The sequence below is a fragment of the Phoxinus phoxinus genome, assembly GCF_949152265.1.
Source record: "Phoxinus phoxinus genome assembly, chromosome: 22".
NCBI lineage: Eukaryota > Metazoa > Chordata > Actinopteri > Cypriniformes > Leuciscidae > Phoxinus > Phoxinus phoxinus.
In genome coordinates, this window is record NC_136897.1 from 3450677 (window position 1) to 3468944 (window position 18268).

Below are 18268 nucleotides of genomic sequence, written 5' to 3' on the forward strand. Positions count from 1 at the left end.
ATCCTGCAGTAAAGACTTCATTTGCAAAAGACATTACAGCAAGATATACCTCTCCCTTGTCCTGGTCATTGCCCCACTCTCTTGTCCTGGTACTCGTCTTCCTCTCCCTCGTGCAGGCTTTTTTCTTTCTTTCTTCTCTCTTTCTCTCTTCTTTCTTTCTTTCTTTCTTTCTTCTTTATTCTTTCTTTCTTTCTTTCTTTTCCTTCACTTCTCTCTTTCTTCTTCTTATTCTTTCTTTCTTCTTCTCTCTTGTGTTGCTCTATATTGTTCCTTTTCACACAAGATCAGCCCAAAGAGTCCTCTTTTATAACATATGATCATGCGATTGAAAGAAACTCATCACCTGAGTGTGCTTCCTAGATGGGAATCATTTGTGATTTATATATTTGCATAACTTCAATAAGCTGTTTCTCAGTAATGGAATAAAATACAGGGAATATATTTGTGTTTCAATTTACAGTATGAACAGCTGTTCACTTTGACTTTAGCCTATAAGTTATGTTTAGAACATGATGTTATCTGTTCTGACATACAGTGTGAAAGCATTTGTAAATTTGGCAGTAAAATTACATTGTTTTGGTATTGGTTGAGCTTGTGTGTAAAAGAAGTTCAAGCATTTTAAATTTGTGTTGACTGTATGCATTTTGTGTCAAAGCAACAAGAAATGTGTTAATTGTATAGCCTACAAAGACTGATGTTGTGCTAACCGTGTTAAGAGTTTAGTAAACTTGTTAAATGTATTGAAAAAACTGTCATAGCGATTGTAAAAAAACTGTAAGACACTAAAAATTGTTTTGCACGTGTTTACAACTGAAATACAGAAACTTGCGCTCTGCAAGTGAATGTCGTCTTGCGGTGCCATCTCAAAGAGGCACAAAATCTCTTTCTCTGACCTTTAACCTGGACTGTTGATTTGGTTCAAATCATACTTATCTGACCGTTATCAATTTGTAGCAGTAAACGAAGAGATGTCTTATCGATCAAAAGTTCAGTATGGCGTACCACAAGGCTCAGTACTAGGACCGTTGCTGTTCACTCTGTACATGCTACCCTTGGGAGATATCATTTGGAAGCATGGCATTAGTTTTCACTGTTATGCTGATGATACTCAGCTCTATATTTCTTAGCTGATATAAAAATTTGGATGACTACTTGACTCTGAAAAAACTGAGATTTTAATTATTGGCCAAAAAACTTATAAGCAAGAATACTGTATTCTAATAAGCTAGAATACTGTCTAACACTTGATGGCTGCTCTGTCAAGTCTTCGTCGTCGTTAGGAACTCTTTGATACCAATCTTTTATTTGAAAGTCATGTTTCTAGCATCTGTAAAACCGCATTATTCCATCTTAAAAAATATACTGTATATAAATTACGTCATATGCTTTCAATGAAAAATGCAGAACGTTAGTTCATGCATTCATGACATTAAGGCTAGATTATTGTAATGCTATTATGGGTGGTTGCCCTGCACACTTAAAGGGTATCTAAACCCTAAAAAACTTTTTTTAGTTAATTATCTGTGAGACTGGGCTTTATTAATGCTGTTCATTGATTCAAGTAATTTTTTTGACATTTGGGTATAAAGTGTTTTAATTCTACAATATATGGTGTAAAAACGTCTGAGTGCTGCCCTCTTCAGGTTGAACGGTGGCTACTGCAGTTGAATTTTCCTATTGGAAGTTGTGGGGCCCTGTGACGTAAGAGGGTACCAACTAACCACGCCCTTGCCTACAGAGAGACGCATCGCTACTTGCGCAGACTCATATCCCGAGATCGCTACTGCGCAGACTCAGATCCAGAGATGTCAGCGCCATATCGGGACATTGGCGGCTTCACTTCTCACCAATGGAACATGTTGCATTTTTTTTTCATTTTCACAAAGCTTTCATGCCTTCATAAAAGGTCTGAATATGCTGTTTCAAAGATGCTGACATTATAGTCCACAAGTTAAAAATAATGACTGAATTTGCACAAATAAAACAGTTTAAAAAAAATTATATTGTGATTTGTTACCTAATGATCAATGACTGTTTTTATGTTTTGTGATAGTTGTTATTTTTTTGTCCTGAACAGTGAAACTGAGCACAGTTCTTCAGAAACGTCCTCCAGTTTCCTCACATTCTTTGGTTTTCTAGCATCTTCTAAACCCTTCTCAACAGTGACTCCTTGATTTTGAGATTCATTTCACACTGAGGACAATTGATATACAACCATTGTATTCCAAGCCAGTTTCAGTGCGTAGCTACTCATTCAAGTTTGAGAAAAGAGTGGTGTATATCAGGGTCAAGAAGATGGATGTTTTTTTTACAATATTCATCACCATGGTAACTTGAGTTATTGACTAACCTACTTCAGAGCAGGTTTTATTCTGGGTAAGAGATTGCAAGCCAGAACTTGCCTAACCAGCTGAGAGCACTCGTTCACACAAGTTTCACACTGCCTTTCAAAGGTTTGTGGTCGACAAGATTTTTTAAATGTTTATGATAGTAGTCATAACCAAGCTGCATTTACTCAATCAAAAATACAGTAAAAACAGTTATCTTTTGATTATTGCCATTTGAAATAACTATTTTATGTGAATATATTATAAAATTTAATTTATTCCTGTTATCAAAGCTGAATTTTCTGCATCATTACTCCAGTCTTCAGTGTCACATGATCCTTCAGAAATCATTATAATATGATGATTTGCTGCTCAAGAAGGTGTGTGTGTGTGTGTGTGTGTGTGTGTGTGTGTGTGTGTGTGTGTGTGTGTGTGTGTGTGTGTGTGGGCTTGGTTTATTATGCATTGTGGGAACCGAATGTCCCCACAAGGATAGTAAAACCTGAGATCACCTCCATTGTGGGGACCAGCCAGCGGTCCCCATGAGGGGAATGGGTTAATAAACATACTAAATTATATATTTTTGAAAATGTAAAAATGCAGAATGTCTCCTGTGATGGTTGGGTTTAGGGATAGGGGCAGTGTAAGGGGATAGAATATACAGTTTGTACAGTATAAAAACCATTACGCCTATGGAATGTCCCCACAAGGATAGAAATGAAAGCTTGTGTGTGTGTGTGTGTGTGTGTGTGTGTGTGTGTGTGTGTGTGTGTGTGTGTGTGTGTGTGTGTGTGTGTGTGTGTGTGTTTGTGTGTGTGTGTGTGTGTGTGGTAAGCGAACTAGCGCAGTTGTCCAAGTGGATGCTGCACACTGGTGGTGTTGAGGAGAGATTCCCTGACATGATTGTAAAGCACTTTGGGTGTACAGTAGTACATATGAAGGCGCTATATAAATGCCTCATTAATCCATATGGACACTTAATATTCAACAATATTATTGATCTGATCCGGACACTGTTGTATGAGAACTGAGCTGGATGACATCATCAAAGCAGAAGTTCTTAATAGATGAAATTAAATAATTTAATAATAGATGGTCTTTACAACAGAACTTAATCACCATATAAAATGGTGTAAATTAATAGGACTGCTTAAAACTGTTTAATTTCCATGTGCTTCGAATCCACTGATGGTGACTAGTGGCTGAATATGTAATTGCAAAGGTGATTACGACTGATTAATGTGGTGATACTCTGAAGTTTTGACTGTTGAACAATTAAAAAAAGTTGAATCATAAAAAATAAAAATAAACAGAACCGAGTTCAGCTAAACAACAGCCGAAATGCATCATTGCCCTGTCTTCACTGTGAAGCTGATTTGAAACAATCTGTATTATATAAAGCACTGTATAAATATAAATAAAGGTGACTTGACTGTGTGTACCGGATGCCAGCTTGTAAGAGATGTGTAAGTAAACCACTCCCCCGATCTAGTGATGGGAGAAACTAAGCTTTTCAAAGCAAGATAGTATTTGACACTGGTAACCGTATCCACAGCAGACTGGTGGAAGTGGTGGGAGTGGCATACAGCCAGACAAGTTTAATTGAAAACCCATTTTGCCAGCGGTGAATTACCAATTTATGGGAGTTGTGACCAAACCTCACAATACTATTTTGGTGCCACGTGTGAGAACTTATATTATTATTGATCTGACTATATTAATCCAAGTGGATGAACTGGATTTATTTTTTTTATATAGGATCATAAAGCTTGCCTTTATATGTATGTATTTATATTAATTTTAATAAAGAATTGAATATTAATTGTCAAAATATGATTGCTGAAGTATAAATTATTAAACATATAATATATATAATTAATATAAAATAAATATTATACATAATTAGCAGCAAAAGCCGGGTGGTTTTGTCTCTAGAATGCTGTTTTAATTTGGAGCAAGAGATAGAGGGGGAGTTACTTGATTGCGCACACACACACACACACACACACACACACACACACACACACACACACACACGCAATAGGTGGAGAGGAGAGTAATTCAGTGGATGGGGATTATTAGGAGGCCATGATTGAATGGGCCAATGGAGGCAATGTGGCCAGGGCACCGGGGTTACACCCCTACTCTTTTACGAGAAGTGCCATGGGATTTTTAATGATCACAGAGAGTCAGGACCTCGGTTTAACGTCTCATCCGAAGGACGGGTATATATATACACACATCTATCCCACATAACAAGCAGTCTTGGGCCGAATGTGTCCTCAGGCTGGCACTGCTGGCCTCCTGTCGGCAATGGCATGTCTCCTGTCAGCCAGAGCTGGGCCATGTGTGGCAATGATGGCACACCACAATCACAACAAAACACATGAGGGCCGAATGAACCGAAGGACCGAGTGTGGCCCAGATCAGTCCATCGATTATCTGGCCCAAATCAGGCTTGTGATCATGGCCCAGATCTGGATTTGAGACTAGGACCACAAAGTCCCAGCCAATTAATAACCAGTGGCACTGGGCCTGAATAGTTTTACAGATTATTGGAAGATTTGGATTACAGCACAAGAATGTAATACTTTTATGATCATTTGATTGTGTTTGTGGTGTATTTTACACCACATGATAATGGTAAAATTATCACAGAAATCACAGGTATTTTCATTCTGTTATAACTTATCAATTCAAAGAGTTAAAATTCAAATAAAATAGTATTAAACAATTCTACAGATTTTTTTTACCTGCATAATCTCTGTGATAATTTCAAGTTAAAGACGTAAAAAAAAGAATATGTCGTCTGGATATGAGGATCTGGTTTAGGATCTCCAAGAGGCCACGCCTTCACTGAGTCACTGTTTCTGGCTGGATAAAAGCAGCGAGTCGAGTATAAGGGATTCACAGAAGACATGGTAAGAAACACTTGCTTCAGCCTACAACCTACAATGAACCAAGCAGACAGCAAACGTGTTTTGGTAAGTGTTAGATCTGTATCATGTGTGAACTAAACATTTTAACTACTGTGAAAACGTCTTTGGTTGTTGTTTTTAATCTATGATAAAGTAAACATTACCAAGAATGTAAAATAAAGCAATAAGCCCCGCGGAGCCATGATTTACAGTGCTTTAGAACAGCTAAGGGGCGTTGTATATATATAAATATATATATGAATATAGGCCTATGCTTAATCTTTTCACTAAATGACTGAAAGGGATTTTGTTCGTTTTTTACATTCTGCAAAAATGTTATTTAGTTTCCATTTTCTTGTCTTGAACTGTTTCTTATCCCTGATTTAGACATATGTGATTTGAGAGTTATATATTGAAACAGTATTCTCATCATAACTCTAGGCAATATTTGTGGGGGTGCTCAATACTCTGTGTGTCGAAACATGCCCAAAGGACCATTTCCAACTTCCAGATTTGCAGTGCTGCCCTTACTGCCCAGAAGGTGAGTCCACTGACTAAATAATAAAACATCTGAATATATTGCGGTGACCACTGTTTATCACTAAATAATCATTCAACGCAAATCTACAGGTTTGTATGTTGCCAAGAACTGCTCCAATGCACCTGGAGTCCACATTGGTGTGGATTGTAATAAATGCCGCAGCTGTGAAGGTACAAACTGTTTCACGACTGTTTACATGACAGAGTTTATAGACTAGATGCCTTTGCAGACCAGACTGAGCTGTTCATTTCAGTGTTGCTCTGAGAACACAATCCTTTTTCTCAACCTACAGAAATTGGACAGAAAACTGTTTCCAACTGCACGCAGTTCGCAGACACACAGTGTGCCATGGGTGAGAATAATACTTAATTTCTAAAAAAAAGTTTATATATTATTGCAGAATCATCAATTTACGTTTTTGTAACATCTCGTGAAATGTTTCTTTAGTACAATTTGGTATTAGTCGATTGTCGAGTTCATGCGCGTGATCCTAGGTAACTAAACCTATGCGCGTCAACTCGACAATCGACTACTTTGGACTTCGACCGAAAACAGGAACTAAATACAGGTCTGTGCGCTGGCTGATATAACATCATATTTATTCATGTCTTTCACATCCACTGCAGTCAGATTCACTCGTGTTCACTCTGAAGGAATCACTCAACATGGCTGGGCACTTGTATGACACATCAAGGATGATAAGAGAAATAAAAGCAGGTTTAAAATTAGACCCCATTCAAGTCAATAGGGTGTGAATTTTAAAAATAGGATAACACTGTGAAGGCAACACCGATTTTTGTCGTTGTTCTCTGTATTGACAGCACTCCAAATTTACTAAAAATTGAGCTCAATGTTAATATTGACCGGAGTTCTCCTTTAACAGAAAGTAAAAAGTTAATAAAAGGCTGATTTGACGTTTACTTGATTGACAGGACAGCTGTTTCTGTGGTTGCCTAGCAACATAAAAACCGCAGCGCACTGCTCGTTCAGTGTGATCAGTGTTGTGTCTCGCGTTTTCGAACCTGAAAAACGTGTTTGGTGTGATCTAAGGTTGTACTACTCCCCTTGCTTTAAAGGGATAGATCACTTTAAAATGAAAATTCTGTCATCATATACTCACCCTCAAGTTGTTTCAAACCTGTATGAATTTCTTTCTTCTGCTGAACACAAAGGAAGATATTTTGAAGAATGTCAGTAACCAAACAGTTAACTGGTCCCATTGACTTCCATAGTATTTGTTTTCCTACTATGTTTGAAACAACTTGAGAGTATATGATGACAGAATTTTCATTTTAAAGTGAACTATCCCTTTAAGGGTGGATAGCACTTCTGCTGAGTACACTGTCTGTTGGCAATTTTAAATAAGTATAACGAGGCCCACAGAGATGTCTGTGAGAGCACCTGGCATCTGTGGCTAGCTCTGCTAACAGTCCCACTATCAAATAGTTAGGCCTTAACCGGTCCCTTGAAGGCGGCTCCCCAACGAGTGGATGCTTAGCATTGCAAAGCCATTAAGTATCAAGTTGCAGGCCCCCATGGAGCCTCCCTGTTTCTAGCCCAGAGCCTGGTCAATACTTATCAGGTTTGAGCATATTGTTCCAGAATCTATCTAAGGATCGTTCTGTATGAATACTTAGCTCCCTAAGTCTGGTCAGAAGGTCAAAGGACTCTTACGAGGCCTACTTGTTAGATCAGCCCTAGAGCTGGAGGCGCTCCCCTTATTAGGGTCCCTTTTAAGAGTGCCCTCCACAGGGCTTTTAAGTGAGTAGATCCAGGATTGAGTAGAGTTACTCCCCTCGTTCTCAAGGGTTAGAAAGCGCTATGCTGAGTTCTACTCTCCGGGGTGCCCATCTCTATGATCCGGTCTGTGAGCGATTACTGCCACTATCTGGAGTCCTCCCTATTGGATTCCTCTACAAGTGGGGAAAATAATGTTAAGAGACTCTGTTTAGGAAACAGACAGGTTGTTGGCAAGACTGTGTCAGTAAAATAGACCAGGTCAGCCTCCCTGGTGGCATGTGGGGTTGACTTTATGTCCTACTTTCGGACCCCCTAGACAGATTCCCTTATAGGAACCCCTGTTGGTTCCAGGCCTTTGAGCGGCCTTGGTAGGCCTTCATTGTATCGGAGGCCTCTTTGAGGCTTATAGCTTGGGCAGTGGCCGAAGGGAATACTGTCACTGACTACGTTTACAAGCTGTCAATATTCGGGTTATGGTCGGGTTAAGGTCAGTATTTGGGTTTCTGAAACATTCAGAATAACCCGTTTACATGCGTGAGCAGAGAGAGTTACTCCTGTATACATGGAATTTGTAATCAATTGGCAATATCCCGATGTAAACGGCGACGCACGGTTAGCGTCTGGACGTAAGGACAACCTTAAGACGCAATATGCGTCATTTCCGATTCTTCTTCCTGTATCCAAAGACAACAACAACAGCAGCAGCGTGCGGATAATGAATAGTTCGGGGCAGATATCGATCGGCTTTGTTTGCGCTTTGGTGCTGGTACTGACCCACCAGCAGCACTTGACACTACTGTGCTGCGTCTCACCATGTTTACCTCTACTTCTTGTTTACTTCCGGTACTGGCGCATACAAGAAGTTCCTCTACTCAAAAGACCAAGATTCCTTGCGAATAGAACATGTGCAGAACACAAATCAATGTTCCTTTTGATGGGGATATTCCGATACGCGTTTACATGACCAAATATTCGGGTTAGAAAAGGGGTAACCCAGGGATCATATTCGTGTTTTTAAAAACCGGAATATGAGCATATTCGGGTTTTTGCTGGTGTTTACATGGCCGTGCGCGAACGGGTTATTGCTAATATTCCGGTTTTGAACGGGTTATTGGCTGCCTGTAAACGTAGTCAGCCGTGTCACGGTGTCTGGTTCATGTTCCTTGGTGTCCACTAGAGGTCCTCGTCCCCCACGGTGTCTGTCACAGTAATAACTACATTCCCCACAATCCTTGTCTGCACTTATCTGTTCATTGCACTCAGCTGTTCTCGTCATTGTTCCCGCCATTGTTCCCAGCTGTCTCTTGTTATCATTGTTAGTTCTGTGTGTTTATATACCCTGGTTGTTTCTTTGTTTGTCACGGATTCCTTGTTATGTATCACGCCACTTCTGAGGTCTGTTTTCTTGTCTGTTCTTGTTTTGTTTCTTGTTTGGATTGCTTTTATGGTTTTGACCCTGCCTGGACTGGTTTACGATTACGGATTACCCATTAATAAACACTGCACTTGGATCTACTCCTGTTTCCCATGTGTGGATCGTGACAGAAGGAATCCGTCAATATGCACAGATCCAGCAGTACGGGTATTCGTATCGCTCCTCCAAGCACTGCTGAGGAGAGGATTGGACGTTTTGGTAATCTGGTTACCAGCAGCCATATCACCCTGTAACCCAAGACTGGTTTCCCACTGAAGCTAAGCGGGGCTGAGCCTGGTTAGTACTTGGATGGGAGACCTCCTGAGAAAAACCAGGTTGCTGCTGGTAGAGGTGTTAGTGAGGCCAGCAGGGGGCGCTCACCCTGTGGTCTGTGTGGGTCCTAACGCCCCAGTATAGTGATGGGGACACTATACTGACAAAGAGCGCCGTCCTTCGGATGAGACGTTAAACCGAGGTCCTGACTCTCTGTGGTCACTAAAAATCCCAGGATGTCTTTCGAAAGAGTAGGGGTGTAACCCCGGCATCCTGGCCAAATTTGCCCAGTGGCCACTGTCCATCATGGCCTCCTAATCATCCTCCTATATATACTGATTGGCTTCATCACTGTCTCCTCTCCACCAGTAAGCTGGTGTGTGGTGGGCGTTCTGGCGCAATATGGCTGCCGTCGCATCATCCAAGTGGATGCTGCACATTGGTGGTGGTTGAGGAGATTCCCCCCTTCTATGTAAAGCGCTTTGAGTGTCCAGAAAGGCGCTATATAAATGTAATGAATTATTATAATTAAATTATTATAATTATAATCTGGCCTATCTACGTCAGCAGGGCCGGTCGGTGGGTGATCTGTCCCAATTTTTTTGGACTCTCTCGAGAGGTATGGGATACAATGAGACCACACTCAAGGACCTTTTTAATAAGTGTCTTGACGACCCATTGCTGGGAGATGAAGGGGCTGGAGATCCTGGACTTTTGGGGATTCACCAGTTACCTTCATCATCGTAGCCAGTGGGATACACCACTCCCGCCTGTGTCTCCTGACATGGCTTCCATACCCTCGCAGGAGACTGCAACACCCCCAGAGGCGGTCACGGATGTCACAGAATCCCCAGAGGCGGTAGGTTTGATGTCGAGGAGGAGGAAGATCGCCAGTCTTCCCAAAGACCCGGAGGCCATCCCCTCCGAGAAGCCCGCTGTCGTCCCGGAGGACGTCCCCTCCGAGCAGCCCGCTGTCGTCCTGGAGGACGTGCCCGTCCAGCCCGCTGTCATCCCAGAACTGCCCATCATCAGTCATCCTGCCATGGTCAAGAAGGTGGTCTTCCTCTTCTATACATTGCCTGTTCTACATGCATGGAGGAAGCACACGTCTGCCGAGGCTGAGCTTCACGTCACGTCTGCCGAGCCTGAGCTTCACGTCACGTCTGCCGAGCCTGAGCTTCACGTCACGTCTGCCGAGCCTGAGCTTCACGTCACGTCTGCCGAGCCTGAGCTTCACGTCACGTCTGCCGAGCCTGAGCTTCACGTCACGTCTGCCGAGCCTGAGCTTCACGTCACGTCTGCCGAGCCTGAGCTTCACGTCACGTCTGCCGAGCCTGAGCTTCAGGTCACGTCTGCCGAGCCTGAGCTTCAGGTCACGTCTGCCGAGCCTGAGCTTCACGTCACGTCTGCCGAGCCTGAGCTTCACGTCACGTCTGCCGAGCCTGAGCTTCACGTCACGTCTGCCGAGCCTGAGCTTCACGTCACGTCTGCCGAGCCTGAGCTTCACGTCACGTCTGCCGAGCCTGAGCTTCACGTCACGTCTGCCGAGCCTGAGCTTCACGTCACGTCTGCCGAGCCTGAGCTTCACGTCACGTCTGCCGAGCCTGAGCTTCACGTCACGCCCGCCGAGCCTGAGCTTCACGTCACGTCTGCCGAGCCTGAGCTTCAGGTCACGTCTGCCGAGCCTGAGCTTCACGTCACGTCTGCCGAGCCTGAGCTTCACGTCACGTCTGCCGAGCCTGAGCTTCAGGTCACGTCTGCCGAGCCTGAGCTTCACGTCACGTCTGCCGAGCCTGGGCTTCAGGTCACGTCTGCCGAGCATGAGCTTCAGGTCACGTCTGCCGAGCCTGAGCTTCACGTCACGTCTGCCGAGCCTGAGCTTCACGTCACGTCTGCCGAGCCTGAGCTTCACGTCACGTCTGCCGAGCCAGTGTCTCCGGACAAGATGGCCGCCGTTGAGCCGGTGGTGTCCGTTCCAGTTCCTGAGCCTGTGGTGTCCGTTCCAGTTCCTGAGCCTGTGGTGTCCGTTCCAGTTCCTGAGCCTGTGGTGTCCGTTCCAGTTCCTGAGCTGGTGCCTTCTCCGCCCTGGCAGCCCGAGGGGTCATCTCCGCCCTGGCCGCCCGCTGGACTGTCTTTTCCCGCCCTGGTCGCCGACTAAACCGTTCCCCCTTGTTCCTATCCCCCTCCATGGACCTGGCCCCCCTGATCCTCTCCTGGACTCTGGTTTTGTTTGTTTTTTGTGGGTCTTGGAGCGTCTGGTAGCCGCTCCGTAGAGGGGGGGTTATTTCACGGTGTCTGGTTCATGTTCCTTGGTGTCCACTAGAGGTCCTCGTCCCCCACGGTGTCTGTCACAGTAATAACTACATTCCCCACAATCCTTGTCTGCACTTATCTGTTCATTGCACTCAGCTGTTCTCGTCATTGTTCCCGCCATTGTTCCCAGCTGTCTCTTGTTATCATTGTTAGTTCTGTGTGTTTATATACCCTGGTTGTTTCTTTGTTTGTCACGGATTCCTTGTTATGTATCACGCCACTTCTGAGGTCTGTTTTCTTGTCTGTTCTTGTTTTGTTTCTTGTTTGGATTGCTTTTATGGTTTTGAGCCTGCTTGGACTGGTTTACGATTACGGATTACCCATTAATAAACACTGCACTTGGATCTACTCCTGTTTCCCGTGTGTGGATCGTGACACTGACAGCCTGTATGCGACCTGAAAGGAGAGTGTTTTGGCACTCAGTGAAATTTGAGGTGTTGTCACAGCCATAATTTGACATGCACTCCCCTTAGCATGATGCCATTGGTATATCGTTCCCTATAGCGTCAAATCGGCGCATTGCGAGTTCCCTTTCGAAAGGCAACGTCTAGATTACGACTGTAAGCTCTGTTCCCTGAGAACAGGGAACGTGACACTGCGTCTTTCGCCATACCTCGGGGATGCCTGCTGAACAGTCCCTTCAGACATGATCTTTAGGCGCCCCTTATATACTTCCGGGTCGCACTAGTAGTGAAGTCATAGACTGTCGCCGGCCAATAGGATCGCCGTGATTAGATAAGCGTTCCCCAAAGCGTCAAATCGGCGCAGTGTCTCGTTTCTTGTTCTCAGGGAACAGAGGTTACAGTCGTAACCTAGACATTTTCATTGGTCCTCTGCCAGATGTTATTGGGCCAAGAAGCTAAAAAGAAAAGAAAAAAAGAGAAAGAGAAAGGAAAACTACAACAATAATAATAATCCAACCAAAAATTATAATCAAGTCAATTGGCTTGACAATGTTGTCGTCTGTATGTGAAAATTTGCAACAACGCAAAGGAAAACCATTTATGTTTTTTGTACACTGTTGTCGTGTAAATGTACCCTCAGATTCCCCTCAATAAACCCATGAAGAAATATATATATATATGCTAATTGCTTTGCCCCATTTTCCCCCTAGGAAACTGCAGTTGCATTTTATTTTTGTCATTTATTTTATTTTCTCTTTTCTTTCTCTTCTTTCCTATTGCAGACCACCCTGTTACACATCCAATACGTTCCCCACAACTGCCACAGATAACCTTGTGAGTTTATCTTCCTTTTTAACATCTTTACTTTGTGAAAACTGAACTTATGGTAAAAATGTATAATAAAATATTGAACCAATCCTCAGGTATGGTTGCTCATATGTGGTATTTGCTGTCTTCATGCTGGCTGTGATCGTGGCAACCTCCTTTATCAAAATCAGTAAATCTGATGAATCTGATGAAAGCTCTGCTGGTAAACAAACAATCTGCTCTTCATCTTTTGTCATTCTGTGTACTGACTCAAACACTTATGAAATCTTGACCGGATGTGTGTTGATTGTGTTTTTCAGGAGAACCATTAAATATAAAAGACACAGAGACAGTCTAAAGAAAATCTCCACTCAGGAAAAGGCCGACATCATGTGAATTATCATAAGGATTCAATGAAATTAGAAATACTGCAATACACACAGTTCTATATAGTTGCAAAGTTTATAGACGTTAATAAGGTGCAGGTTAGTACAGTTTTTTTTATTTGAAAGTCTTAATTTTTTAAGAGTCAGCAAACATACCTCTCCTGTGACAGGAGATCATTCTGTGATTTGAGTTTACTCTATAGAGACACTGAGAGCTGTAGTTAAGATGCTGTGTGTACTGTAGGTATGAGCACATCTGTTTATTTAAAAATGTATCTATAGTAAGATATATCTACTTTATTTTATCATGATGCTGTGTATCATTTTTATTTTATTTATTTTTTTGTAAAAAAAAAAAAGATTTCTAAATTCATTAAGTGTTTTTTTTTTGTATCAGATATTTGAAATTTGACAGAATTTTATTTGTCCAAATAAATATAGTACTATTTTTTCCTCAGTGGAATTGGTGCACTTTGTATTAATGGTCTTTATGTACTTACATAAAAAATAATAATTGTTTGGTACAACTTATTGTGTTGATGTTATATTGTAAAACACTGCTATTGAGGTGTGATACGGCGGGTTAGGACAGGTTTGGTTTAATGGAGGGGTCATGATGTGTAAGAAGGTTCAACAGTGACATTATAGATGGAATTACAACTTACAGTACATGCAGGTATTTTTAAATAAAGTATTTTATTTAGCAGGGTTTTTATTAAGTACAATATAAAAAAATGTAAACAATGTAAACACATGTACCTATGTTGCAATCTGTTTGAAAATTCATAGAAAAAAAGTTTTGACAATATTGAGTGTGTATTTGACTGTTTAAGTGCATTAAGCAGCAAAAAAGGACTCAATTTAGTACTGAGAGGCAGCTTTATGTGCCGCACTTTGGCTGTGATCGCAAAATCCCACGCCGAAATTGAACGTTCGTAAAGACCCGCCCCCCCCTTAGTAACTGTCGCTATGTCCGACAAGCTACGCCGCTCTCACACACACACCATGTTCTCACGCAGTGAAAAATACATCGCAGAGCAGAGAGACACTGACAACACACTGACAGACAGGACGGACCAGGTTACTTTTCGGTTACTTTTGATATTAAACAAAGTCTCACCTTTCAAATTTGGTCATTTTTTTAAAGATATTTAAACAATAAATACCGTTTTGTGGCTCTTTATTGTGTCTGACAGATCGCTGTGTCGCCTCAGATAAAGCTGCTCGTGAACCGATCATCTCTTCCTTCTAGTTCATTTATAGCATCAAATAAACATGAATGAACATCAGAAGGAATGTTGTTTTAACCGCGGATAGACGTCAGTACACTCCGCTTCTCAAGTTAAAATCCTCCCATGTTAATCTACTAACTCTCCTGACTGCTTTGTCGGACAAAATGGCGGATGGCGAAGTATGATTGGTCAGATCACCTGTTAATCAAGCTCCTTGCGAAGGATCAATTGTGAGTGAGGGGAGGCGGGTTTGTCTGTCAACTTGCTGTCGGAGACATGAGAGAGTTAGAAAGCACAGCTGGTATCATCTATTCTGCAGAAAATTAGTATTGAAAGCGTTTCAGATATTTCAGCAGGGCTGTAGTCAAGTCCAGCTTTGTCGAGTCCAAGACCAGGACTAGTCGGGACAGAGCTTCACGTCACGTCTGCCGAGCCTGAGCTTCACGTCACGCCCGCCGAGCCTGAGCTTCACGTCACGTCTGCCGAGCCTGAGCTTCAGGTCACGTCTGCCGAGCCTGAGCTTCACGTCACGTCTGCCGAGCCTGAGCTTCACGTCACGTCTGCCGAGCCTGAGCTTCAGGTCACGTCTGCCGAGCCTGAGCTTCACGTCACGTCTGCCGAGCCTGGGCTTCAGGTCACGTCTGCCGAGCATGAGCTTCAGGTCACGTCTGCCGAGCCTGAGCTTCACGTCACGTCTGCCGAGCCTGAGCTTCACGTCACGTCTGCCGAGCCTGAGCTTCACGTCACGTCTGCCGAGCCAGTGTCTCCGGACAAGATGGCCGCCGTTGAGCCGGTGGTGTCCGTTCCAGTTCCTGAGCCTGTGGTGTCCGTTCCAGTTCCTGAGCCTGTGGTGTCCGTTCCAGTTCCTGAGCCTGTGGTGTCCGTTCCAGTTCCTGAGCTGGTGCCTTCTCCGCCCTGGCAGCCCGAGGGGTCATCTCCGCCCTGGCCGCCCGCTGGACTGTCTTTTCCCGCCCTGGTCGCCGACTAAACCGTTCCCCCTTGTTCCTATCCCCCTCCATGGACCTGGCCCCCCTGATCCTCTCCTGGACTCTGGTTTTGTTTGTTTTTTGTGGGTCTTGGAGCGTCTGGTAGCCGCTCCGTAGAGGGGGGGTTATTTCACGGTGTCTGGTTCATGTTCCTTGGTGTCCACTAGAGGTCCTCGTCCCCCACGGTGTCTGTCACAGTAATAACTACATTCCCCACAATCCTTGTCTGCACTTATCTGTTCATTGCACTCAGCTGTTCTCGTCATTGTTCCCGCCATTGTTCCCAGCTGTCTCTTGTTATCATTGTTAGTTCTGTGTGTTTATATACCCTGGTTGTTTCTTTGTTTGTCACGGATTCCTTGTTATGTATCACGCCACTTCTGAGGTCTGTTTTCTTGTCTGTTCTTGTTTTGTTTCTTGTTTGGATTGCTTTTATGGTTTTGAGCCTGCTTGGACTGGTTTACGATTACGGATTACCCATTAATAAACACTGCACTTGGATCTACTCCTGTTTCCCGTGTGTGGATCGTGACACTGACAGCCTGTATGCGACCTGAAAGGAGAGTGTTTTGGCACTCAGTGAAATTTGAGGTGTTGTCACAGCCATAATTTGACATGCACTCCCCTTAGCATGATGGCATTGGTATATCGTTCCCTATAGCGTCAAATCGGCGCATTGCGAGTTCCCTTTCGAAAGGCAACGTCTAGATTACGACTGTAAGCTCTGTTCCCTGAGAACAGGGAACGTGACACTGCGTCTTTCGCCATACCTCGGGGATGCCTGCTGAACAGTCCCTTCAGACATGATCTTTAGGCGCCCCTTATATACTTCCGGGTCGCACTAGTAGTGAAGTCATAGACTGTCGCCGGCCAATAGGATCGCCGTGATTAGATAAGCGTTCCCCAAAGCGTCAAATCGGCGCAGTGTCTCGTTTCTTGTTCTCAGGGAACAGAGGTTACAGTCGTAACCTAGACATTTTCATTGGTCCTCTGCCAGATGTTATTGGGCCAAGAAGCTAAAAAGAAAAGAAAAAAAGAGAAAGAGAAAGGAAAACTACAACAATAATAATAATCCAACCAAAAATTATAATCAAGTCAATTGGCTTGACAATGTTGTCGTCTGTATGTGAAAATTTGAAACAACGCAAAGGAAAACCATTTATGTTTTTTGTACACTGTTGTCGTGTAAATGTACCCTCAGATTCCCCTCAATAAACCCATGAAGAAATATATATATATATGCTAATTGCTTTGCCCCATTTTCCCCCTAGGAAACTGCAGTTGCATTTTATTTTTGTCATTTATTTTATTTTCTCTTTTCTTTCTCTTCTTTCCTATTGCAGACCACCCTGTTACACATCCAATACGTTCCCCACAACTGCCACAGATAACCTTGTGAGTTTATCTTCCTTTTTAACATCTTTACTTTGTGAAAACTGAACTTATGGTAAAAATGTATAATAAAATATTGAACCAATCCTCAGGTATGGTTGCTCATATGTGGTATTTGCTGTCTTCATGCTGGCTGTGATCGTGGCAACCTCCTTTATCAAAATCAGTAAATCTGATGAATCTGATGAAAGCTCTGCTGGTAAACAAACAATCTGCTCTTCATCTTTTGTCATTCTCTGTACTGACTCAAACACTAATGAAATCTTGACCGGATGTGTGTTGATTGTGTTTTTCAGGAGAACCATTAAATATAAAAGACACAGAGACAGTCTAAAGAAAATCTCCACTCAGGAAAAGGCCGACATCATGTGAATTATCATAAGGATTCAATGAAATTAGAAATACTGCAATACACACAGTTCTATATAGTTGCAAAGTTTATAGACGTTAATAAGGTGCAGGTTAGTACAGTTTTTTTTATTTGAAAGTCTTAATTTTTTAAGAGTCAGCAAACATACCTCTCCTGTGACAGGAGATCATTCTGTGATTTGAGTTTACTCTATAGAGACACTGAGAGCTGTAGTTAAGATGCTGTGTGTACTGTAGGTATGAGCACATCTGTTTATTTAAAAATGTATCTATAGTAAGATATATCTACTTTATTTTATCATGATGCTGTGTATCATTTTTATTTTATTTATTTTTTTGTAAAAAAAAAAAAGATTTCTAAATTCATTAAGTGTTTTTTTTTTGTATCAGATATTTGAAATTTGACAGAATTTTATTTGTCCAAATAAATATAGTACTATTTTTTCCTCAGTGGAATTGGTGCACTTTGTATTAATGGTCTTTATGTACTTACATAAAAAATAATAATTGTTTGGTACAACTTATTGTGTTGATGTTATATTGTAAAACACTGCTATTGAGGTGTGATACGGCGGGTTAGGACAGGTTTGGTTTAATGGAGGGGTCATGATGTGTAAGAAGGTTCAACAGTGACATTATAGATGGAATTACAACTTACAGTACATGCAGGTATTTTTAAATAAAGTATTTTATTTAGCAGGGTTTTTATTAAGTACAATATAAAAAAATGTAAACAATGTAAACACATGTACCTATGTTGCAATCTGTTTGAAAATTCATAGAAAAAAAGTTTTCAGCAAATGAGTTATTAATTTATAGTAACAATGAAAAAGGAACTGTAATTTTAGACTTTTGTTTCTTATGAATTCTGACTGCCAAGACCAATATAAAGTTTACTTTTTTTACAAAGTCAGTCCTTGTGTGTTCATTTGTCTGTATTTGTGTTGTGTTTGGTAAAAGACTGTAGTTAAAGACTGTAGTAAACTGTGCTGTAGTGGTCCTTAAATGCACTTTACAGTTTGACCGTAAACACCAGTAACTTTGTGTGCCACATAATACACTGGTAGGTTTATGTAGGACTCAGATGCGTTATATATAAGCTTAGATCAGTTCATGAATCTCTCTGCTAACAAGCTAATGATTTGAAATCAGGTGTGTTAAGGACG

The 18268-nt window shown here is 42.2% G+C and overlaps 2 protein-coding genes across 3 annotated transcripts; both read left to right on the top strand.

The window, feature by feature from the left end:
• The first annotated feature begins 5194 nt into the window (after positions 1 to 5194).
• LOC306990386 (uncharacterized protein) lies at positions 5195 to 18014 on the top strand. 2 transcript variants are annotated; one of them, XR_013795864.1, is made up of 10 exons: positions 5195 to 5311; positions 5687 to 5786; positions 5876 to 5956; positions 6079 to 6138; positions 12713 to 12764; positions 12854 to 12960; positions 13058 to 13222; positions 16685 to 16736; positions 16826 to 16932; positions 17030 to 18014. XR_013795864.1 is itself a non-coding variant. In XM_079597159.1 (7 exons), exons 1-7 carry the CDS (start codon positions 5246 to 5248, stop codon positions 13093 to 13095), a joined length of 504 nt encoding a protein of 167 aa, XP_079453285.1. In that variant the 5' UTR covers positions 5227 to 5245; the 3' UTR covers positions 13096 to 16358. The 2 variants fall into 2 exon arrangements, 1 of the variants encoding a protein (XP_079453285.1); XM_079597159.1 differs by lacking the exons at positions 16685 to 16736; positions 16826 to 16932; positions 17030 to 18014 and having other exon boundaries at positions 5227 to 5311; positions 13058 to 16358.
• LOC306990385 (uncharacterized protein) lies at positions 9845 to 11371 on the top strand (the record flags this gene model as incomplete). Its single annotated transcript, XM_079597158.1, has 2 exons — positions 9845 to 10963; positions 11045 to 11371. 2 exons carry the CDS (start codon positions 9845 to 9847, stop codon positions 11369 to 11371), a joined length of 1446 nt encoding a protein of 481 aa, XP_079453284.1.
• Positions 18015 to 18268: the final 254 nt, after the last annotated feature.